The sequence below is a fragment of the Suncus etruscus genome, chromosome 9 (assembly GCF_024139225.1).
Source record: "Suncus etruscus isolate mSunEtr1 chromosome 9, mSunEtr1.pri.cur, whole genome shotgun sequence".
Classification (NCBI taxonomy): domain Eukaryota; kingdom Metazoa; phylum Chordata; class Mammalia; order Eulipotyphla; family Soricidae; genus Suncus; species Suncus etruscus.
The window spans coordinates 8,800,413-8,826,266 of record NC_064856.1 but is presented as its reverse complement, the minus strand read 5'-3'; the positions used below and the strand labels follow the sequence as shown (position 1 = coordinate 8,826,266).

General features: G+C 42.8%; 2 protein-coding genes across 2 annotated transcripts in view; one reads left to right on the top strand and one right to left on the bottom strand.

Annotated features, from left to right (window-relative positions):
• Window positions 1-25,854, top strand: part of LOC126017555 (sentrin-specific protease 2-like) — a 407,516-nt gene that overhangs the window by 176,232 nt on the left and 205,430 nt on the right. The gene's annotated exons all lie outside the window — the stretch shown is intronic.
• EIF2S2 (eukaryotic translation initiation factor 2 subunit beta) lies at window positions 909-19,653 on the bottom strand. Its single transcript, XM_049779318.1, has 9 exons — window positions 19,562-19,653; window positions 15,003-15,180; window positions 13,522-13,625; window positions 10,460-10,595; window positions 9,633-9,733; window positions 8,939-9,087; window positions 5,004-5,060; window positions 2,872-2,957; window positions 909-1,391 (listed from the first exon to the last, which is right to left on the bottom strand). The coding sequence occupies exons 1-9, from the start codon at window positions 19,574-19,576 to the stop codon at window positions 1,216-1,218; spliced, it is 1,002 nt and encodes a 333-aa protein (XP_049635275.1). The 5' UTR covers window positions 19,577-19,653; the 3' UTR covers window positions 909-1,215.

Sequence of the window (25,854 nt, the reverse complement as noted above, 5' to 3'; positions counted from 1 at the left end):
TTTTCAAGAGTCTTATGTGCAGTATAGGACATAAGCACACCACTTTTTTGCCATCTGAAAACTAGAATGTTTCTTCTTCTTTTTTTTTTTTTCCCGGTTTTGGGCCACACCCGGCAGTGCTCAGGGGTTACTCCTAGCTGTCTGCTCAGAAATAGCTCCTGGCAGGCACGGGGGACCATATGGGACACCGGGATTCGAACCAACCACCTTAGGTCCTGGATCGGCTGATATCTCTCCGGGCCCAGAATGTTTCTTCTTAGTGTGATAGCTGTAAGATAAACTTTTTTTTTTTTTTTTTTTTTTTGGTTTTTGGGCCACACCCAGCGGTGCTCAGGGGTTACTCCTGGCTATCTACTCAGAAATAGCTCCTGGTAGGCACGGGGGACCATATGGGACACCGGGATTCGAACCAACCACCTTTGGTCCTGAATCGGCTGCTTGCAAAGGCAAACGCTGCTGTGCTATCTCTCCGGGCCCTAAGATAAACTTTTGAAGCTGTTTACTCTAGGATCCTCTTAGTTACCAATAAGGAAGAGCATTCTAAGAATGAAAGAGTACTTACTTAGCACCTTGAATTCCCTTATGTAGTAAGAGCTGGAGGGCTGGGCAGTGAGGTAGTAGCAACAATCCTCATAATGTAAAGAATTAATGTATACAAATATTCCATAACACTGGAAACAGGTTGTTTTTCCAGACTGCATGCTCCAACCCCCCCTTCTTGTATGAAACCGTCTAACTGAATTGCAAAAAGAGACAGAAATAATAACCCAGCCGAGTGTGTGCCAACTGTCCAGTTCCAATAACTCAGAATGAAAGAGCTCCCTAAAACATAAGTGAACTGCTATGTTGAATTCATCATCAAGCACAATTTTCATGAAAACAAAACAAAAACTGAAGGACAAACCAAATTGAAAGAATCACTGTTATAATAACTTTAATTTATCTTGCATCTTACAGAAGTCTATGAACGAACGATTTTAAAAAAGCACCTCCTTATCCCATCGTGTTTCTGACAGTTGTTAAAAGTAGGCAATGAGTATGTCAACTGCTTGCAAATCGGCATCTTGCAAGGATATCGGACCAACCAGCCACATGCCAAAGAAGTTGGCAGATTTTCTATCTTGTCTTAATACAATGGTATATCCACTCTGATGGTAAACCTGTCCAGCCAAAACTTCACAACACACTTCGAAAAATCAGTGGTTGATCAGCAAATTAGTTAGCTTTGGCACGGAGCTGTGCTCGCTTGCCTGTGACAGCCTGGAAGCCGGTTTTGATGCTGGCAACAGAGCATCGAGAATGACAAGTTTCGCACTGTAAGAAATAAAGTCGGGTGTCCTTTTGCAGGATTGTGTCTGGTGATCGGCACGTGTGACAGGTGACATATTCCTCTGCAGAAAAATATACACAATTACCCAGTGACCACAGTGAGATAAAGATCTCTACACAGAATTCCTTAATCATACGATAGCCAAATAGACTGAGGCAAGACAAAAATAAAAAACTTTCAACATGTCAGGTATTAAATCTTGGACTGAAAGTAGACTCCTTATGAAGGGAAGCTAGCCAAATGCTTTTCCTGGTTCTACCTACAGGTGTCACTCAGAAAACACTAGCTTTCAGGGAAAAAAAACTGATCTGCCCAAGTCAGAGGATTTAGGAAGATAGCAAAGGCAGGCCAGGCCCCTTTGCTAAGTGCAGTCAGTTTTCTCTGTCTTGGCCTTCAGCCTGTAACCAAACAGCAGTCTTGATCATTGGTCCTAAGGAAATCTAAAACCTTGCTCCCCACAAAGAAATACCGCGTATAAGACAACCCCCTAATTTTACAGTTAAAACATAGGGGGCCGGAGAGATAGCATGGAGGTAAGGTGTTTGCCTTTCATGCAGGAGGTCATCAGTTCGAATCCCGGCGTCCCATATGGTCCCCCGTGCCTGCCAGGAGCAATTTCTGAGCGTGAAGCCAGAAATAACCCCTGAGCACTGCCAGGTGTGACCCAAAAACCAAAAAAAAAAAAAAAAAAAAAACATAGGTTTAGGCCTATATTTGCTGTATAAGACAGAATGTTCCATGCAACTGTATCTTCTACAGTGAGCCAATCACAAAAAGCAAAGGTCCAAAGGTAATACTGTCCAAGCAAAGGTCCAAAGGTAATACTGTCCTCTTTGACTCTTGCCAATCTGAGCAGGCTTTTTACAGTGTAGATTCGGGTACAGAACACTGTATAATTTGCATGCATCAAAAGCCTGCTTGGATTGGCTGAGTTAGAGAGGCGGTCCGAGCCAGGCAGTGATTGGTGCAGGATCGAGTTGGAAAATTCATTTTGTGGCAATGATTCAGACAATTTTCGTTTAGTGGCATACTGAAACATTTTTCAGAATATACTCGGAGTATAACAACCCCCGATTTTCGGTTGACTTTTTTTTTTTTGTTTCAAAAGTCGTCTTATATGCCGGAAAATATGGTACTCTTAATACTATCACTGGAGCGATTTTTTAAGGCCACACAGCCTTCCTAGTTTATTGGGAAGAAAATGGCTCTGCTAGAATATTGCAGCCTAAAGAGAAAATTTCAAAGTGATGTATTAAAACCGAAAATGTAAGGGCTGAAAAGATAATAAGGGCTAAGGCATTGGCTTTACACACAGCCATCCCGAGTACCATATATAATTCCCAGAACATCTCCAGGTTTGATCCTTGAAATTTTATTGGCCCAAAAAGCAAAGAGGGCCAGAGTTAACTGCAACCAATTTGGGTTCCATACTCGGAACCTCATATGGTCCTCCCAGCCTCCTTAAGTTCAGGAGTAAGCCTGGAACTAACTTCACCCACCCTACCTGGACCCCCAAATAAAAACGAAAATTATATGCTTACTGATATATCTTCTCAAAACATTTTCTATCTGTTTCTGCTGGAATCTTCCCTTGATTACAAGCTGGTTATTACCGTCTATAGAACCACTGTAAAAGAAAACATTTTATTATTAGCACCTTTTTTCCTCACAACAGATCAAATTCCAGGTACCTTAAATGTAAATCTGATTAAAATAAAAACTCAGGGGGCAGAGTGTTAGTACAGAGGGTAGGGCATTTGCCTTGCACACACCTACCCCAAGCCTGCCAGTAGTAAGTCCTGAGTGCAGAGCCAGTATAACCAGCAATGCTGGGCATAGTCTCCCTAACTCCCAATATTCAGACCAACCAGTAGGATTGAATAGACAAAAACAACACTTTTTTAAAGTGTATATATTCAGGGGGAAAGAGATGGGAGTGCATTCATAGTATGAGAGGACCCCATGTTCAGTTCCAGTCCAACACAGTCCAGTCCAGCACCTAGGCATTAATGGGAGTGACAGGCCCACAGAACTTTAGGGGGTTCTCTCCTTCCAAATATATATAATATATACATAATGTATTACTAGATACATGTAAGATATATTCAATGGCATAAAATAAACTTTGTGGCCATGATCAATATGGTTACTCATGGTATCTGATTATCTACCCATATTTCCTAACATTAAACCCAATTGAGTCCTCAGTAACAAAGCAGATTTGTACTTAATTATAAAATGTGTGGTGGAAATATTGTTTTTGGGCCACACCCTATGACGCTCAGGGGTTACTCGGGCTCTGTGGCTCAGAAATTATTCCTCGCTTTGGGGGACCATATGGGATGCCAGGGATTGAGCCCAGGTCCGTCCAGGGTCAGCCGCGTGAAAGGCAAACACCTACCGCTGCGATATCGCTCTGTCCCTGTGATGAAAGTATTCTAAAATTGGTTGTAATAATGTTCAACTTTGTGAGCATTATTAAAATATACATGTATTTAATGAATTTAAATTTATTTAAATCTATTGTTTAAAATGTTATTTACATTTAATGAATTTAAATTGTACATTTATATGTATATGTCAATAAAATGTTAGTAACAACAAATGGATAACAAGTTGAAATCACAGATGACAAATTGTCAATTACAGGGCCAGAGCAATAGCATGGCAGCAGCTAACCAGGGTTCAATTAATAGCATCCCATATGGTCCCCTAACATCAGGAATAGGAATAATTCCTGAGCTCAGAGCCAGGAGCAACTCCTACAGTCTTAATCCAAACCGTTCTTCCCCACAAAAAAGATGTGTTTTGTGATGGTATACCCCAAAACTGCATGGCACAATGCCTGGCATATATTGGGCACTCGATACTATTTGTCATCACTTATGGTAAACTCACTGGAGATCCTGGCTTCTCTGAATGGGGGGTGAACTGGCTGGGTGCTTTTAACATGTAAGCCCAGAGGTAAAAAAGTAACTATCATGGATCTCTTGTGCAATTTTTCTCTATGCCACTATTCAATTTACAAACTATTTCTTTAAGGTATTTTGCCTTGCACAAGTCTGACCTAGGATAGACCGCAGTTAGATCCCCTGGTGTCCCATATGGTTCCCCAAACCAAGAGTGATTTCTGAGTGCATAGCCAGGAGTAACCCCTGAGTGTCACAGGTATGGCCCAAAATTTAAAAAATAAGAGTTCAGCCAGAGAAATAAAGTAGGCATGACACTTGCCTTGCATGGGGGTGATCCAGGATCAACCCAACACCCTAAATGGTCCATAGCTCCCTGTAAGGAATGGTTCCATGGCAGAGGCAGAAGTTAGCCCTCCCTTTCACCACTGTGCAGGACCCCAAAACCAAGGAAAGCAACTTCTAAAATGTTGTAGAATATTTCATAAAATAACTAATGACAACCAGCAAACTAAATATGTAGATCCATGCAACTTTTTAGTATGCCAACTATTTATTCTGATGAATCTCTTCCCAATCAGCTATGTGCTTAGATACAAATGGATTCCCTTTTTACTTAGGCCTACAAGCTCCTCTGATAATGATCAATCAGGTGATTATCTTTTGAGTGTAACCTATCCCTTTGAAATTGAAATTATTTCACAAACTATCTAATAGACTATTAGCTGCATGAATGATGCATAAGAAAGACCATACTGTCTTACCTTGTACCCAATTCAGCCAATAAAAATGCAAGGAGATGTTTGGGTTGACGATGTAATCTAAAAAGTAGAACATATAAACATTATCTGATTACTCAATGAAGTAAACTGAGTGTACTAGTGTTAATTCAAATTGAAATACACACACACACACACACATATATATATACATACACCATTTGCTTTTAATTTAAAGCCTACAAAACATTACCTGCTATACTTCTATAATTTCAAGGTAGGACATATTAGATAAATGCCAGAAACATAAACAGGAATGGTACTAGTCAACTTTAGAAAGCTGCACCTTGGGGCTGGAGAGATAGCATGGAGGTAGGGCATTTGCCTTGCATGCAGAAGGATGGCAGTTCGAATCCCGGCATCCCATATGGTCCCCCGAGTCTGCCAGGAGCGATTTCTGAGCATAGAGCCAGGAGTAACTCCTGAGGGCTGCCGGGTGTGACCCAAAAAACAAAAACAAAACAAAACAAAAAAAGAAGACAGTATCTTTGGAAAGGAAGGTAAAGAGGACAGAAAGAGATGAACTTGTTAACTATCTTTTAATGAAGTAATAAAAAAAAATGAAGTAATAAAATTTGTTTCTGAGCCACACCCAACAAAGCACAGCAGCTGCTCCCAGCTCTGTGCTTGGGGACCTCCTATACAATACATAAAGCTTCTGTTCAGTCCTTTGTGCTATTATCAAGCTAATCACTATACACTTAATTGTTTGATAATAAAAAACTGCATAGAGGGGCTGGAGAGATAGCATAGAGGTAAGGTGTGTTTGCCTTGCAATCAGAAGGTCGGTGGTTCTAATCCAGGCATCCCATATGGTCCCCCGAGCCTGCTGGGGGCGATTTCTGAGCATAGAGCCAGGAATAGCCCAAGTGCTGCCAGGTATGATCCCAAAACAAACAAACAAACAAAATCTGCATAGAAGTTAATGGTAGCACAATAGAAAATAAGGTTTTTTTTTTTTGTGGTGCCAGATTAAAAAAAAATCTAGGTCTTCCATTTGCAATGCACGTACTCTGAGCTCAATCCCTGGCTCATCTGAATTTGTTCAAATAAGCAGGTAACCTACACTCTGTGTGTATGGAGGAGGGGTGAGAGACATATCCAGAAGTCCTCAGGGGTCACTCTTGGCTCTCTACTCTGTAACCATTCGGGATGCCAAGGATTGAATCTGGGCCAACTGCATGCAAGGTGAGCACCCCACCTGCTGTAGCATCTCTCTGGCGCATGCTCCTACGTTCTTGAAAGGCTCACCCCGGCCCCCAAATGTATTGTGTTAGGGCTAAAAACAATACATTTAAGTTTCTACAATGATACACTAGAAATATAAGTTGGCACAGGTTTCTGGAAAACAATGTCCAATATTTGCCACGAGAGTATCTATGCTTTCTAAGTGAGCAATTCCATTTGAGAAATTTTTCCGCCCATTCTGGGGACTTTGGCTTTATCCTGAGTTGTGCCAATATATACACACAAGGATGTTCCCTGACCTTTCCATGAGATGATCAAAATAGTAGCCAGATCCAACTAAGGAACTATTAGAATATGTAGTATGGCCACTAAAAACATACCATTTAATGATAGGTATACATTAAAAAAAATGTTAGGGGCAGGAGCGGTGGTGCGGAGCGGTGCCGGCGCTAGCCTAGGACGGACTGTGGTTCGGTCCCCCAGCGTCCCAGATGGTCCCCCAAGCCAGGAGTATCCCTGAGCATCACCGGGTGTGGCCCAAAAACCAAAATAAAGTTAGAAAAAAAGTATGACACTAGTTTATTTAAAAGTATGTGAGGGGGCCGGGTAGGTGGCGCTGGAGGTAAGGTGTCTGCCTTGCAAGCGCTAGCCAAGGAAGGACCATGGTTCGATCCCCCGGCGTCCCATATGGTCTCCCCAAGCCAGGGGCGATTTCTGAGCACATAGCCAGGAGTAACCCCTGAGCGTCAAACGGGTGTGGCCCAAAAACCAAAAAAAAAAAAAAAAAAAAAAAAAAGTATGTGAGGGGCCCAAAGAGAGAATAAGGCAAGTAGGGCTCTTGCTTTTGTACATAGCAGAACTGGGCTACACGTAGTCCCTCAAGCACCACTAGGTTGATTCCAGAGTATAAAACTAGGAGTAAGCCCTGACTCCCCAAACCAAAGTATGTAATATATAAAAATAAAACTGTGTGCACAAGATTAGTTAAACATAAAAACATTAAACTATTATTACCTATTCATGGTAAAATTACAAATTATTTTCTCATTTCAACAAAAAATATTTTTCTATGTAAGCATATACTATATATACTATCACTGTTATACTTAGTATAAGAATAAAACTTCAAAGACCCTAAAGAAAAAAAGTCACAAAATTAATAAAATCTTTTAAGTAATATCTATAAGCACTAACGAGTGGTTTAACTCTGGCAGGTAGAATCTTTTTTTTTTTTTTTTGGTTTTTCGGGCCACACCCATTTGATGCTCAGGGGTTACTCCTGGCTAAGCGCTCAGAAATCGCCCCTGGCTTGGGGGAGACCATATGGGACACCGGAGGATCCAACCGCGGTCCTTCCTTGGCTAGCGCTTGCAAGGCAGACAGCTTATCTCTAGCGCTACCTCACCGGCCCCGGCAGGTAGAATCTTTAAAGTAATAATTATCTGGTTTTGTTAAGCAACCTGTCTCTTTAAAAGCATATGTCGCACATATGAAAACTCCAAGAACAAAAAAAATACAAAATGGAAAAAAGATCTGGAAAAAAAGAGAACCAAACTGAAGTAATGAACAGGTTTACCTAACAATCTGACAGAAAAGACAAAGATATGGTTTCTGAGGAGTCAGGCTCAGAAATGAAACGCAGGGAACCCTGGAAAGGCATCTGGACAGTGATGGTAATTAAGAACAGATCTCATCAACAAAAGTTGGGTAGCAATCCCAAAGCGCATGGTCTGTCCTAGCTCCAAAGCTTCAAAGGATTACATTTAGGTTCCTCACTCTACTCCAGGGGTCTCAAACTCAATTTACTTGGGGGCTGCAGGAGGCAAAGTCGGGGTGATCCTTGAGTGCAAGGTCAGTAGTAAGCCTTGAACATTGGGGGGTGTGACCCAAACAACTAAAAGAAAACAAAAAAAGATTCCTCTAGGGCAGGGCCACAACATGTTGTACGGAGGGCCACAAATGGCACGAGTTTGAGACCCCTGCTCTACTCCATCTGTTTAGATCCACTTTCTTCCCCTCCCATTTTTTTCAGGGTATGTATTTGTTTTTGGGTCACACACAGCGGTGCTCAGGGCTTACTCTTGGCTTTGTACTCAGGGATCATTCTTGGCAAGTTTGGGGAACCATATGCGGTACTGAACATGGAACCCGGATTAGCTGCAGGCAAGGCAAGCACCTTATCCACTGTATTAATCACTCTAGCCCCTAATCAGAATCTACTTTCATGGGACAGAATGAGTTTAACACAACCCTGGTATAATTGATAACACAAGTACTGAGACCAATTAATTAAAAAAATAGACATTCAGGGCCCGGAGAGATAGCACAGCGGCGTTTCCCTTGCAAGCAGCCGATCCAGGACCAAAGGTGGTTGGTTCGAATCCCGGTGTCCCATATGGTCCCCCGTGCCTGCCAGGAGCTATTTCTGAGCAGACAGCCAGGAGTAACCCCTGAGCACTGCCGGGTGTGGCCCAAAAACCAAAAAAAAAAAAAAAAATAGACATTCAAACTATAGCCCCTATGCTCTGCTTGCAGTAGCACAAGTTATCACTAAGCATCAGTCTGGTCACTCCCATGCACCACCGGGCGTGTCCCAAAAACCCAAAATCAATCTCCCTCTACCTACTGTTGGCACTCCTGCATTTTTTTTGTTTAAATTAAGTCTCCAATACAGACATTTAACGTATTTGCAACTGGGAATCAGCATTTGGGTTGATTTGTCACCAACTTACAGTTTACAGATATCTGTAAAGTTGACAAAAGAAGTTTTCTTGGTTCCTACTCGAACAACTTGCGGAGGTTTCATCACAAATTTTCTTTTCTCTCCAGCAACCATGTCAGGGTTCTTTTCCCTCATGATGTTAAACACTCGATTCAGTAACTACAGAGATAAAGTGGCATCCATGCACATTGATTATCGACAGCCCAGAAGTATAAACATACTACTTGAGTCATTTTGCTTTTTAAGCAAACTAATTTTTAACGAAACATATAACTACTACATGTTATTACTACATGTTCCAGGAATCTCCCAAGGGTCGAATTCAACCCTTATCCATAATCTGATCCATTATGGAAGTTAAGCAATTCTTGTTGCTAACTCTGTTCAAAGTCAGAGTCCTGACTAATTCTCCTGTTTCTAAGGGAAAGCATACAATACTTGGAAAAGACTCAGGAAAACCCAAATAAGCAAATTCCAGGTAACACTGACTCTCAAATTGGCCACCCCTCCCCAAGCGGCTGCCCTCAGACTCTGTAAGTACTATTCCCTTCTAGGATACCCCATCTCAGGTAATTACAGTAAGACTCTCTGGGACTGTCCCACTACCAATCTATATTCCAGTGGCCTTTCCAATCTATGTCTTGCTTTTTCTTTTTTAATTCTAATGAACATCTTCGTGTTTTTTCAGACAAACTCTGTCTTACCTCCTCATATGTGTAGTCTCTTTCTGAGCCTGCCCACGCAGGGCCTGTCTGGTTACTGAATGAGATACCATCATCTTTTTTGCTGTCTTCATCCTCTAAAGCTATAGACAACAAAAACTGTAAGAATGGGGTAGTGGAGAAAGAGAACTAGAGACAGGAAAGCTTCTAAGACATCTGTGTTCCTCCCACAACTACATTCACAATAGCAACAATCACAAGTTAATAACACTCTATTTCTTAAAGGCTGGAATGTTAGATCTTCCATAAATAATCTTTTTTTTTTTTTTTGGTTTTTGGGCCACACCCAGTGACGCTCAGGGTTACTCCTGGCTTGGGGGACCATATGGGACGCAGTCCATCCTAGGTTAGCGCGGGCAAGGCAGACGCCTTACTGCTTGCACCACTGCTTTGGCCCCAAGATCTTTCATAAATAATCTTAACAGAGGGGGTGGGTAGGATCACACCAGACCGTATTCAGGGGCTGTTCCTGGTTCTCTGCTAGGGTGAGTATAAGGGTTGCCCCCAGTAGCATCCAGAGGACCATATCAAACCAGGGTTCAAACACAAATCAGGGATTTCTGTTTGCAAAGTATGCAGTCAAGCCCTTTACGATTATTACAACAATTTCCCCAAAAGTTTGAATCAGCAATATTTACAACATAATCAAAACTGCCCAATTTCCCCATTGTGTATCAAGTTAGATGACATTTCCTTTTACCTTCCATTATTAAGGGGTAGAAGAGATTAAACTATCCCCCCAATTAAATATATAAGATTAAGACTTGATTAAGCTAGAAACAGGCTGCCAGATTCCCAATGTTACCTACCTTCATCTTTCTCTAATATTTCATCTTCATTTGGGAATTTGGCATTCTTCCTTTTCTTCTTTTTATTGCCAAGCATAATGTCAAGGTCATCCTCTGGTTCAGCAGTTTCTTGAACATCACTTTCAATCTTAAGATCCTAAGAATTGAGGTAAGAATATGAACATTTTGATAGCAGAACTTTTTTAGTGATATGGGCTGACACTATGTGGAAATTGTAAAAGATCAACAGCAGAAGTTATAATAAATACTGTTTATACTCAGAGATTCTTTGCTATTTATTTTGGGGCCATCCCAAGCAATGTTTAGGAGGCGAGGGCCCTCCCAGCACAGATGCTCAGACCCTGTGTTGGAGACCACTAATCAAACTAACTAAGGTCTGCCACATTCAACAGAAGCAACTTAGTCTCTAAACTCTCTGGCCCTAAACTGTAAATTCTTCAAAGACATTTTTGTGAGAGTTTGTCTGTTTTCATCAGTTTTGAAATTTCATAGTAATTATTGCCCATGTTTCCAAACCAGGTTTCTCTAAATATCACCTGAGAAACTTTAAAATCTTTTGATTGCAATCTTCAATATGAACAGCATTTAGGAATATATATTTTATTTTTGCAGTTTTGGGGATTGAACTCAGGGACTCATGTCTGCATAAAAGTGCTCTACTACTGAACAACATCCCTGCCCCAGGAGAATTTGAAATAAGTTTTCTATATTCTGATGCTGTCGTGCTGTAGTTTTCTTCCCCTCCTTATATCAATTCTTCAATTCTCCTACATTAAGGGGCCCACAATTCAAAACGGACACCACCCAATTAGTGAGATTCCAGAGTGAAGGGCTAAGTTCCACAAGACTAATCCAACTTCAGAGATGATTTAGAAATTGTCTACTACTGAGGGGTTCCCAGCTTACCCATATATTATGTCTGAATTGGCTACCAATTCAGATTCCTCATGACCCGTAACATTTGGTAATTATTATAGTCAGTATGGCACCAGAGAGGTCTTTGGCCATTACTTCAAAACATGACATTATGAAAGAGGAAAAAGGTAGGCCCCATGGAGAATTATAGTTACTTAATGAGTGGATGGAAACAAGGTAAAGCTTGACCCCAATATTAATTGCTAGTCATAGAAATAGGGCACATCATAGCCTAGATATGAGTCACAAAACACCCTAGAAGAGCAGAAAGGCCCAATCCAGTCTCCAGCTTATTCAGCTCCCTACAGTATGTGTTCTATGTGTTGTGTGCCTACATCTGAACTGTGATGGCAATAGCTGTAGCAATATCAGAATTCTTTATCAACAGAAAAGTTGAAAGTAACTGAATCTTAGATTTGAGACCCCAAATCCAGCTCTGTAGTGCCAGACCACTGTGGCTGTCATTGACTAATTGCCCGAGTATATTAGCTATTTAACACAAAAATAAGCTACACACAAATAAGAGACCAGAATGATACTGACCCAGTGTCTAATATGCCAGTAAATGAATGGGTATGCTGAATGTTATGCTAAATTATATGTCAGCACACAAAAGCCAGCTTCCAGTTCAATTTCTCTTACATATTTCATCCAGTAATATCTGCTTCCAAATTTATACTGAGTCAAGAAGAGGGTATCACAAAGATATTTTTTCAATATATGTGATAGTGTGAAATTTTATGTGGATGGAAGCTAATAGTTGTACAGGGGTTAAAGGACTCTTCTTGCATGCTGCCACCTCAGCTCAAATCTGGCACCATTTATAGTTCCCCAAACACCTACAGGTACGGCCCCCAAACAAACATAAAACATTTATATGAATGGTAGAGTATCCCAAGATCTCAATACTTCAATTTTAAGATAGTTTTTATGCCTTGCCTGATGATGAAGGTACTTGTAACATCCTATTTAATACGTTATGATTTTATTAGCAGGAGAAGCAAGTATCCACATACTTAGAAAGAGCAGAGCTTGTAACATCTCTTCAGGACAAAAGCTACTAGAGAAATCAATCAACAAAACCTTGTTAACCAGTCTTCTTGTGGCACAAAATTAATGTCATCTGTAACCCAGGATATTTAAACCTCATTAGCTCAATACAATCTCTACATTTCTCTTTCATGGTAAAAAAAAGATCAAATGGGAGAGAATTAAAAAAAATTAAAACAAAATGATCTTTTTTAAAAAACTCTAAATTACAAACCAAAAAATATCCAAAACCCTCTCAATTCTCCAGCAATTATCACACAATGCCTGGTTTACTGTAACTACATATACAAATATGCTGTACACTAACAAATCATCAAAACTATGACTGTTTCTAAGACTCAGTGAATTATTGTTAACATTTCTTGCTACATGTAAGAAACATATTTAAACAAACCATTTACCAAAGAACAATTCTGGTAGCATGCAGAATACAAAATAGGACACTTAATACAGAACTATGTGTATTGACTGTTTTATTCTCTCTTAATATAAATGCGATTTTTCTAAGTCTGAACAGTACATATGAAGGCTATCTTGGAGATTCCTGAATAAGGACTTCCAAAAGAATGTTGGGACAATTGTACCAAAAAGCAACCATAAATGTTTCAAGTCCCCACAAAATCTGGGAATTCCAGAAAACTGGCCTGTTTGACGATTCTTCTCCAGACTGTAAGATCATCAGCCACCAATTACTACCGATCAAGTTAACTCTTTGATCCTCAATTGCACAAATATAAATTTATGCCTCCATTGTTACCACAAGTTTGACAGAAATCATGAGAATATTTGCTCCACAGGATTTATCATTTATAGAACTATTTCCCCTCAGTCAATCTCTGTATAGTTAAAGGTAAGAAGTGTTTTATAATCATACAGACATGTAAAACATCTAAGACATAAAAATCCACATTCTTATGAGCCACCATAATCCCTTAAAATAACTATTTAGACACAAATCCAAGAAAAGAATCTTAACAATGGCTGAATACTTAAGACAAAAGCAAAGCTAGCAAAAGATAAGAAAAAAGGAATCAACATCAACCATTAGCAACCTTACAAGAGATCAAATTTTACCTTCAATAAGAAAGCAATACTACCTTTATACCTTCTTCAGCTTCATCAATATCAAATATCTTTTTTGTTTTTTTCTTCTTTTTCTTCTGATTAAAGAAGTTTAAGTCATCTAGATCATCCGAAGCATCTAAAGAGAGAAAATTGAGAATATCAATTATTAGTAATAAATAGAAGGCAATGCATCAAATTATGAGATACACCCACCATGTTTCAGTTATCAAGTGGCCAGAATAAGAGATCAGGAATTATATATAGCAGCATCGCTGCAAGAAGGCTACGGATCAATTCAAAGTTTTGAAGAAAAATCTGAATAGGGGATCGTGTTGAGCCCATTTATTTGAGTAATCTGACCATAATATGCCTAACTATTCCCAAGACTAAGCCAGGGTGCTAACACAATTTCCAGACTTTACCTCTATACTTCTGCCTCTCCTCTCAGAACATGAATTTAGCCCAAATAAAACTACTTTCCCTCTCAATATAGTTGTATGTGACCTCTAACCTTAAGTTCTCCCAGTGGTCCCACCATATATATCTCCTACTAGCTACTAAAGGATTCAACCTTTTGCCCACCTGAATCCTAGTGCGCAGCTCAATACATTAATCAACAGACGAAAGCCTTATAAAGTATCTCACAGTCACTAAAATAGTGAGTAATAATGGGTCCTATTCTGTAAGTTTTCCATTTGTTCTGCCTTATGCACCACAGGAGCCTCTGCAATTAAGTTTTTTAAGGAACTCTTTATGAACTTATCATAATCTTTCTGATTACTAGAAAGATAAACATTTTCTCTTTTTTTTTGGGGGGGGGTGTCACACTCGGCAGCACTCAGGGGCCACTCCTAGCTCCACGCTCAGAAATTGCTCCTGGCAGGCTCAGGGGACCATATGGGATGCTGGGACTCGAACCACCGTCCTTCTGCGTCTAAGGCAACGCCTTCCCGCCGTGCCATCTCTCCGGCCCTGATAAATATTTTCTAAGCTTCAATATAAGATGCTAAATTCACAGAAGAGATTCCATGAATATTACGTTTTCTCTATTGCCAGAAGTCTTACCTCAACAGATATGTTTACTGAATCATTTATTTCTATTAAATAGTAAATGGCATCTGTTAGAGTGCAAGCAAGATTAATCACTGCTACTATCTATGTACAAACATTATTACATTGTAATTTTAATCTCTTCTATACATTTTCAGACTTACACAATACAAACCTGAACATCTTGGTACTATTTTTTCTACACAGACTTAAAATATTGCCACCAATAAACTGGAGAAGAGATTTGATAGGTTAAACTGGAAAACAAGACCTGGAATGCTGAGACTTTATCATCCCTGCAATGAATTCAGTGGCAATTTCCTTAGATCATGTCTATCAGAAATCTATCAAGGTCATATGCTCTGATAGCTGCAACAGTGTTATCAAGCTGAGGTCACTGAACACACAAAATCTAAAACACTGATGGAAGAGAAGAAAGCTCCCAAGACAACAGTGGCATTACCTTTTTTCCTACTGTCTTCTTCATCAGCTTCTACATCTTTGTCCTCAGCTGGCTCTGGCTCCACTTCTTTTGTTTCTGAGGGCTGAGTTTCTTCTGTCTGGGCATCCCCTTCTTCATCTAACATAAAAGGCTTCTTCTTCTTCTTTTTCTTCTTGCTCATAGTAGGATCAAAAATCATCTGTTTGAAAACATAAAGAGAAGGGGATCAATTGGTTACTTTTAATGACATTCCAAACATACTCAGGGAAGTGGATCAGAGGGTTTTTTTGAGGGTTTTTTTTTTTTTTTTTTTTTTTGGTTTTTGGGTCACACCTGGCGGCACTCAGGGATTACTCCTGGGTCTGTGCTCAGAAATTGTTCCTGGCAGGCTCAGGGAAGCATATGGGATGCTGGGGATTCAACCAAGGTCTGGCCCAGGTCAGTCATGTACAAATGCCCTACTGCTGTGCTAGAGATATGGCCCCAGAGATGCTTGTTTTAATCATCTGAGGTACTGGGTTCAATCTCCAACACTAAAAACAAAACCCTCAAATCAAGTACAAGTATCTTCAAAAGATGTATTTGTCCTTTTCTGAAGGGGCATGGCATTTTGGACCACTCTGGGAGATGCTTAAGAGTTACTTCGGGCTCTGTATTTAGGAATTACCCAGGTTCAATTCCTGGTATCATATACTGTCTCCCCAACACCATCAAGAATGACTCCTCAAGGGCCGAAGCAATGGCGTAGCGATGGGGCATTTGCCTTGCACACAGTAGATTCAGAACGAACAGTGGTTCGAATCCCAGCATCCCATATGGTCCTTGAGCTTGCCAGGAGCTACTTCTGAGTATAGAGTTAGGAGTAACCCCTGAGCACTGCTGGGTGTGACTCAAAAACCCAACCCCCTCCCAAATGACTCCTGAGCATCACTGAGTGTGGCTGTAAAGAAAAAATGCACACTACTCAGCAAAAAGTTTAAAATTAAAAAATAATAAAACTGGGGCTGAAGTGATAGCACAGGAGGTAGGGTGTTTGCCTTGCACATGGCTGACCTGGGTTTGATCCCTGGTATCCCAAGTGGTACCCAGGAATAACCCCTGTACACTTTTGGGTATGGCCCCAAAACAAAATAAAACTGAGGTGCGGGTAAGGGACAGTGATGGGGATCAGTAGCAGAACTTTGCTCGTACAAAGGTTGGATTCTGGCACTGCAAGATCCCCTGACTACTGCTGGGCAGCTCTTGAGCACTGAGCTGGATCAAAATATCAAAACAAAAAGCAAACAATCTAGGGATTCCAGAGCAATGACTCACCTCCCTCAAATCACAAGGCTATGGTAACTCTGACTCTAAAAAATGTTTAAGATTTCTATATCCAAAATACAATGATAGTTCAAACATTTGAGACTGTTTTGAATTGCAGAAGTAGAAAATTGCTGACAGCACAGGTAAGGAAAAAAAAAAACACAGAATCCCAAGCTTTTATTTTTAAATTCCTATCAAAGTCTTCCAAAGTAGTTTTCCATTATCAGCTTCCCTTTTGGAACTGGTCTGAAGTTGAGGAAAAGACATACCAGCAAAACTTACCCTGATAATCGCTGAAAATTCTCCATCACATTAGAAGCCTATCCAATCTTACCCAGTAAACCCTATCCATAAAGAAAACTAAAGCTACAACATATTCATAAAGCAGAAGGGTTTAATATCCACAGAGAAGCAAGATGAACAGGGTAAAACTGTCCTTTTTACATGTGACAGGATTCTGAGATTTTCATTTCTCTTTGTAGTCTTCTGTTTAATAAACTTCATACAGTATACATGCCGTTTTTAATTAAAGCTTTTTTAAACTAAAAACGTGTTTCATAAACACCTTATCATGTGTGAGAGCCTGGTGTTCTGACACCTTGTAAAAGCCTATAATAAGCAACAGTCTTACTTAGATATTGACCTTGCTCAAAAAAAAAGAAGAAAAACAGTAGCCAATATCTATTGGGAATTTGTTTACAAGCAACGTAAGGAAAAAAGAAATTATTGCCATTTAGAGAGGACAATTTTTTTCCTAGGAAGCCCCCTGGCACATGAAAAATCATTTTGAGGCACTGATTTCACTGGATCCTTACAAGTCTGTAACTAAGAGCAACAGAAGACATAGTATAATGGATAAGACACTTCCTTGCATTCCACCGACCATAATCCCCATAGGGTCCCAGAGCCTTCCAGAAGTAATCCTTGAGCACAGAGCCAGGAGTTAAGGCCCAGGCCTAGGCACTGCTGCAGGGTGTGTCGCAAACCTCCTCTTCCCTCTCGGAAGAATTTGCCTAAGAATACTTTTCTGAACTATAGTACCAGAGAACAGAACCTGAATACATCCAGAGTGGAAGCCAAAGGGTCAGGGCTCTAATCCTACTAACTTGCTACAAGGTCTCTAACAAGTTCACCTCCCCAGTAGGTCCTAAAGTACTAAAGAAGATGAACTAGCAGACCTGCAGACCTTAGAACTGCCAAGCTTCCGAACACTTTTATCAGCTTCTCTGCAACCACCTGTCTGGCAAAAACCATGGCTCATACTTTAGAAATTCACATCTTGGGCCTGGAGAAATAGCACAGCAGCGTTTGCCTTGCAAGCAGCCAATCCAGGACCTAAGGTGGCTGGTTCGAATCCCGGTGTCCCATATGGTCCCCCCATGCCTACCAGGAGCTATTTCTGAGCAGACAGCCAGGAGTAACCATGAGCACCGCCGGGTGTGGTCCCCCCCCACAAAAAAAAAAAAAAAAAGAAATTCACATCTTATTTCTAAAAAATATCAAACCTCCAATGTAGCTGACTATATAAGTAGCAACTGGTTGTTGTCTTTTTTGGGGGGAATGGTTTTGGAGACATCAAGAAATACTTTTGGCTCCTACTCAGGAATCACTCCTGGCAGTTCTCAGGAGACCAGACAGAATGCGAGGATTGATTGTGTGCAGAGCAAGCGCATTACCCTCTATACATCTATATCTCTGGCCACTCCTGGAGCAACTGTAGATCTTTCCTATTCCCCCAATTCTTACTAGCACTTGACCATAAAAACCATACACAGGCTAAGTACCTCATAGTACCTTGCACTACAGTTAGTTAAAATTAAACACACACACACACACACACGTAGAAACAAGACAGACAAAAATACCGAACACAACTTTTTCTCGAGGGAGTATTCCAGAGCACTGTCTCATACGACCACAAGCAGGAACCATCTACTTCCTTCAGGCTGACTCGAAGGAGGGAGGCAACACGCCTAAGTCTGGTGTCGTCCTGGCATTCATTCTATGACTCGCTTTCTCATGTCCTGAATGGGCAACTACTTGTCTTACAGGCTCTGGGAGAATCAGAGAGACTGGGGTCCGTCCCCTCCCACCGCCAGCATGAGCTCCAAATCGAGACTTGCTCTTTCTTAGGAAGTCCTTCCACGTGCCCAGCAGTGTGGAAGCCACTTTCCTTTTTACTTTTTAATTTTTTTTTGGTTTTTGAGTCACACCCGTCAGCTCTCAGGGGTTCCTCCTGGCTCTACACTCAAGAAATCGCTCCTGGCAGGCTCACAGGGGGAGTGGGGGGGGACCCTATGGGATGCCACGATTCGAACCACCATCCTTCTGTATGCAAGGCAAATGCCTTACCTCCGTGCCCAACCATTGACACTTTGCAAACTTTCCAACACCCATTCCTTTCTACAGCGCGGGGGTGGGTGGGTGGGTGGGTCATAGGGTTGCCTCTTTTGACTTCAAGGCCAGGAAATAATCCTCAGCACGATTCCAGGAACAGGGCAGAAGGCCTCCAACGGGGTCCCCTCCTGGGCCTCTTGGGACACCCTCCATGCTGCTCTCTCAGTCGCACGCTTTTCCAAGAGGTGCTTCCGGGGGTGCTGGGGTGGGTGGGTGGGTGGGGGTCCCGGGGGTCCCCGTCGCCGACGTCCAATGAAGACCCACGCGTGGGGCCAGAGAGACAGCATGGAAGTAGAGCGTTGGCCTTGCATGCAGGACAGTGGTTCGAATCCAGGCATCCATAGGGTCCCCCCCCCAGAGCCTGCCAGGGGCGATTTCTGAGCGCAGAGCCAGGAGGGACCCCTGAGCGCTGCGGGGTGTGACCCCCACCCCCAAAAAAGACCCACGAGTGACAGTCAGGCCCCCCCATGGACCCGCCTGGCTGTCCTCGGACTGGGAGTCAAAGGGGGAGAATGCGCAGGAGAGCCTGGGGAGGGGGTCAGCCCTTGCACAGGGGGCGCTGTCAGGGATGCAGAGGGACCCCCAAGATTCAAAGAAACCCAAGTCCCTGCGAGGCTGGCGGGGGCCCCCACCCCAGGCCATCCCTGCGCCTTTGGGCGCTAAGTTCAAGGAGAGTCTTGGGGGCGAGCACCAGGGCGGGCAGGGGCTGCATCTCGGCCCCCGGCCCCCCGCAGTCTGGCCCGGCTCGCCTAGGCCCGCGGCCCCACATGGCGGCGTCCGGCCACTAGGCCCCGCGCAGGCCTGGCCTCCCTCCCGCCCCTCTCCTTCCCCCGGAGTGGAGCTGAGTCTCCCCGGCGCCCCGATCGCCCCTCAGTCACCTCGTCCCCCGACATGGCTGCGTCTCGAGCCGGCACGGCGCGGCCTCGTCCAGGCAGAAGGTCCGTCGGTCCGCCCGTCAACAACCTCGTCCGCCGCCGCACTCGGCTCTTGCATCAGCGAAAGGGAGCGCCGCCCCGCCCTCGCCGCCTCGGCGGCGCAACTGCGCCTGCGCACGTCCCGCCGACGCGCCGACGCGCCGCGCAAGCTCCGCCCCCCCAAGGCGCTCCGTCCGGCGCGATTTCCAAGCGCCGCGCGGCGCAAGGGCTGCCGGGAGTTGTAGTTTACCCCCACGGGCCGAAAGAGGCGGGCTCTCGCGCGACCACGACCCAGCGGCCCGTCGGGCGCAAGTTTCCAGGCGATGCCGCGGCGCAAGGCCTGCCGGGAGTTGTAGTTTCCTCCAGCGGCCGGAAGAGGCGGGACGATCTCGCGCCGCCACGACCCGCTCAGAGAGGCCTTTGCGCGGGTGCGACTGCCAAAGTTTCTATCTTCCTTCATCGGCGTCGTTTATTATTTCTTCTGCTTTTTTTTTTAATCCTCCACGGAGTGGATAATCCGCGTTTTTATTTTTTTAATTTTTATCTTTCTGCGATGTCTTTTGTGGCGTGAATTTGGGGGTGGGCCCTGGGTTGTGCATTTTCGTCAGATAATCCCCGAAGCCACTGTAGCCACTCGGACTTTTTCTAGTGTTTGAGATCGCACATCTTTGGGAGATAGAGCAAACTTGCTTGCACTTGCAACTTGGGGAAGTGGGAATCCTAAAGTTTCTCTCTGCTATCTCCCCAGAGAAAGCTGAGGGGGAGATGTCCCCTGAAGATAGACGGACCAATAACAGTGAACAGGCTTATAATTTAAATTTACCACTTAAATCTTTGCTGCATCGGATATAACTTGATGCATAATTAGTAGCCATTAGATGGCGCTCCCTGTTGTTGCTTTCTAAAGAATGACCACTGAGAACACCCCTAGAATGGAAATGAAGTTGTGACATAAACCTGGGGATGCTCAGGAGTTAATAATCCTGGCTCTGTACTCAGGGAATCAGTCCTGATGGTGCTGAGGAACCTTATGGGATGCCAGGAATTGAATCCACATCAACTGTGTGCAAGACAAGTGGACTATCACTCCCTTAAAGACTGCCTTATTTCTTTTTCTGTAGTCCCAGGGATTTATCCCAGATCTCTTGCATGCAAGGATGTGCTTTGCCACTGAGCTACATCCTTGGACCTTAGACAAAGTCTTGTTTGGAGGCACAGAGAGGATATAGTAAGTAGGGTGCTTGCGTCGCACATGGAGACCCATGCAAGGATCTACATCATCCCCCCCAAACGCACCAGTAATGATTCCTGAATGCAGATTTAGGAGTAAGCCTTGAGAACTGCCAAGTGTGTCCCCACTTCCCAAGTGAAGCTTGTTTAAGAAAATGGGGTTAAAAGGCAACTGAAGAAGGGAGAAACCAAAAAGAAAGATGAGGTGCCAGGGTTGGTTCCTGATTGTTCCCACACCCACACTCCCTAACACCAAGAGGTTTAGCCCCAGTGGTCCCATCTCCAGGTACTCACTGACAGCTAAGCATCACTCCTGCACTTCTGGATGTGGCCCTGATTTAAAAAAAAAAAAAAAAAAAGACCCTGGCGATTTGAGGTTTATGCCTAGGCAATTGCTTGTTTTGTTTTGTTTTTGGGGGGAGGGATCACACCCAGCTGCATTCAGAGGTAATTCTGGTTCTGCGCTCAGAAATCGCCCCTGTTAAGCTCATGGAACCTTATGGGATGCCGGGAATTGAACCCCTGCCCAGCCGTGTCAGTGGTGTGCAAGGCAAATGCTCTACTGCTGTGCTATCGTGCTGGCCCTGTAATTGCTTATTTTTATGTTTTCAGGAAAGCCAATATTCACTATGGAACTGACAAAATTCACAAAGTAATGGTAGCTATACTCTTTTAGGTTTTGCAAGTGAAGTATTAAGAACATCCAACACAAGCACTTGTATTATTCTAATCTCTTTAAGAATTTTCAAAAATGCGGATCAATCCCTGGTACCACCTGGTGCCCAAAACACCACTGGGAGTAGTCTCCAGGCATCACCAGGTATGGTCCAAGACACTGCCCCCCTAAAAAAGTAATCTGTAAAATACTTGCACGTTATTCGTTTTCTACTAATAGTGGTGAGGAAAATCTTCTTTCTTGTTTTATAGATATAGAAGCCAAATTCTGGAATTTACAAGAAATGGAAGTTTAGAAGCAAATTACTAGAGTCTTTGCTTGTGTCACTCTTTTATGATTAGCATTATCTAAGACCCCCATCTGCCTAACAATAAGCTAATATAATTCTTCAATGACATTAAGTTCTATTTTTTCATAGACTTAAGACATACCAAGCAGAGGGGCCAGAGAGAAAGTACAGTAGATAGGGTGCTTGCCTTGCATATGGCTACTGCTGATTCAATCCCTAATACTCCATATGGCCCCCCAAGTCCTGTCAGGAGTAATCCCTGAGCAAAATCTGGAGTAAGCCCTTAGCACTGTTGGATGACCCCCCCAAAAGATATTCCATAATTTATTCACTTAATTAACCTATAAATTAGCAGGCTATAGAGATAATGATTTAAACCAAAGTTAAATAATATTAGTATTTGAACAATAGCCAGGTGTTATAAATTTATTTTGTTTTGGGGGGCACATCTGGCAGTGCTCAGGACTTACTCCTGGCTCTATGCTCAGAGGTCACTCCTGGTAGTGCTGGAAGACCATACATGATGCTAGACGATATCAAAACAAACATATGCAAAGCAAGCACTATATCTACTGTGTTCTCTGATAACAAGCTATTGATTCTTAATCTAATATTCTTTCTACTTGGAAAGAAAATTCATACATTTTTGTGATATTTAGCTTAAAATACAATTTAAGATAAAAGAAATCCAGAACTATTCGACTTTTCATTGATAAGCTTTCATTACACAGGGCCTTTAGGAACTAGCTATAGGGGGCCAGAACATGTACAGCATGTAGGGTTCTTGTCTTGCATGCACCCATCCAAGGTTTGATCTCCAACATCCCATATGGTCCCCTAAGCACAATCAGGAGTAACTCCTGAGTGCAGAGTCAGGTAGGAGTAATCCCTGAGCATTGCTTGGAGTGCCCTCCAATATAAATAAAAAATAAAAGAAACAACTGCTGTAAGAAAAAAGAGAAAAGTCTCTGAGATATTAGTTGAGTAGATGTATCTTTTTTTTGCTCAAAAAAATTGCTTGTTTTGGTGCCACTGTCTAGGGGCTATTACCACATAGCTCAGTGAACTCATGATACCAAGCAGGGGTGGCAAACACGCGGCTCTCGAGCCGCATGCAGTTCCCGGCCAAAATGAATGTCGCTCTTTACCTCTTATCATTATTTTGTATGCTGTGGCTCTTTGCCAAGTTTGGATTTTGCTATGTTGCTTCTGAGGAGGGATCTCTGAGGAGAGATCTCCGAGCGCGTAGTCCCATCCCCAGGCTATTGTCATCCCGGCTCCCATCCCTCAGACGCAGGGCAAGCTAAGGATAGCATGTGTAAATGGTTAAGATTGACCACACACTGGGGCCGGAGATATAGCACAGAGGTAAGGCATTTGCATCTCATGCAGAAGGTCAGTGGTTCGAATCCCGGCATCCCATATGGTCCCCTGAGCCTGCCAGGAGCGATTTCTGAGCTTAGAGCCAGGAGTAACCCCTGAGCACTGCCGGGTGTGACCCAAAAACCAAAAACCAAAAAAAAAAAAAAAAAAAAGATTGACCACACATGTGGTGGATAGGGCATGAATAAAGCTGATACTTCCTGAAGCCTGCTTGTGAGTGAGATTTCTGCTCGCTGCTTTCCTTGACCCAGATACCCATGGGCTGAAGGGGGTTGCAGAGCCATGTGTCCTGGGATGCCAGAGAAAAGTCCCTCCTTGTGTCCACCACCATCCAAGCCCATCCTAAGGGCTGTAACTGTACAGGAAACAATTGCACGGGCCAGCGAGCGGGGGCTCCGTGTGTCACATGTTGGGTCACATCTTGCCATTAGTTCTTAGTATGGAGGACACAGCACATCATCACCATCACTGCAGAATTTTAACCCTTATTCCAAATGGCAAAATGCAATATGTGTTTAATAGATTATTGTTAAAATGATATGCTTTTGTGTGAGTGAGTGTCTGTTTTGGCAGGCCACTGTGTGGTGTGGCTCTCTGACTCACACAGTTTAAAATTTTGGCTCTTTGTGTCGAACTTGTTTGCCACCCCTGATACCAAGGATTGAACTTGATCCTCCCACATGCAAAGCATTTGCTCAACCTGTTATCACCTGTGCTGTCTGTGGTCCCGGTGCCACAAGCAATGTCCAGCTGTACCACAGGTATGTGTAAGTGTACCACAGCCAGGAGTGATGCCCCTAGACAGCTCATGAGTCTTAACTGGTAAGCACTACACCAGGATATGCATGAGCACCACAAATAAGAATGTAGCCCTGGTGAGCATGTATGCAAGCCCCACAACTAAAGGAGAGTGATTCTTGTTGATCACCGTGGCCAAGTGTGGCAAACACTTCAATCTGATACGTGACACATCAAGCAAGCAACCATGTGTCCAAGTCCTGGTCATTATGATAACAACACAGGAAGAGAATGGGGAGGGGGAAAACAATTTAAAAGAAAGAAAAAAAATTCACACCATGAAATACCACCTTTTACCCATTAGACCATGAGAAAAACAAAAGCAGAAAACAACTTCACAATTGTTAGAATGTGAAAAAAAAATTGGCATTCTTGTGTGCTGTCAGTGAAAATGTATAATGATGCAGCCACAATGTAGAGCTATTCAGCAAAATAGTATGGTGCTTCCTCAATAAAATTAAAATAAAATTAAAAATAGAGTTTCCACATGATCCATCAAATTGGGTGGGAGAAATATAGGGCATGGGAGAAGGGCCACACCTAGCAGCACTCAAAGGCTACTTTTGGCTCTGCACCAAAGAACTCTGTATTCGGGGCCTTCTCCTGAAAGTGCTTGGGACAATATGCTGTTGCCCATCAAACCAAGGTCAACTACATTCAAGGCAAGTGCCTTAACCCCTGTATTATCTCTCTAGCCCCTGATACATAAATTCTACTTCTGGAAATATGCCCCTCAAAATTGAAAGCGGAGTAAAAAGATTTGTACATCTGTAACATTTTTATAACGTCAAGGGGTGGAATAAATGAATAAAATTACATACATACATTGGACTGTCATGCAGCTTTAGAAGAAAGGAAATTTTGACATGCAACTGCATGAATGCAGCTTAAGAATGTTGTGCTCCAAAAAAAAAAAATAATCTATGGGGCCGGAGAGATAGCATGGAGGTAAGGCGTTTGCCTTTCATGCAGAAGGTCATTGGTTCGAATCCTGGCACCCATATGGTCCCACGAGCCTGCCAGGAGCAATTTCTGAGCATAGAGCCAGGAGTAACCCCTGAGCGCTGTCAGTTGTGACCCAAAAACAAAAAACAGAAACAAAAAAAGAATGTTGTGCTGGGGCCAGACAGATAGCATGAAGGTAAGGTATTTGCCTTGCATGCAGAAGGTCGGTGGTTTGAATCCTGGCATCCATATGGTCCCCCGAGCCTGCCAGGAGCGATTTCTGAGCCTGGAGCCAGGAGTGACCCCAGAGCTCTGCCGGGTGTGACCCAAAAACAAAACAAAACAAAAAATAAAAGAATGTTTTGCTACGTGAAATAAACCAGTGAAACACAAAAACTGTATAAGGCCATTTATGAGGTGCCTACAGTAGTCAAATTTATAGAAATAGAAAGTGCAAGTGAGGTTACCAGAGTTGGGAAAATGAAAAAAAGTGGATACTTAATAGTTTCAGCTTTGCAAGATGAAAGAGTTCTAGAGAATGTGCAACAAAGTCAATTGTACTGAACCAAACTGTACATTTGAAAATTGCCAGTATGGTTTATAATGTACCTTAAAAACACTGAGTAGGGGGCCCGGGCGGTGGCGCTAGAGGTAAGGTGCCTGCCTTGCCTGCGCTAGCCTTGGACGGACCGCGGTTCGATCCCCTGGCGTCCCATATGGTCCCCCAAGCCAGGAGCGACTTCTGAGCGCATAGCCAGGAGTAACCCCTGAACGTCACTGGGTGTGGCCCAAAAACCAAAAAAAAAAAAAAAAAAAAAAACACTGAGTAGGGTAGTTTAAAGACGGAGGCTAGAGTTTTGGTTGTTGCTTGATGACTAATGAATTTTGAGTAAGTCATTTATTCACTTGTGCCTTGATTACTTCATCTTTTAAAGG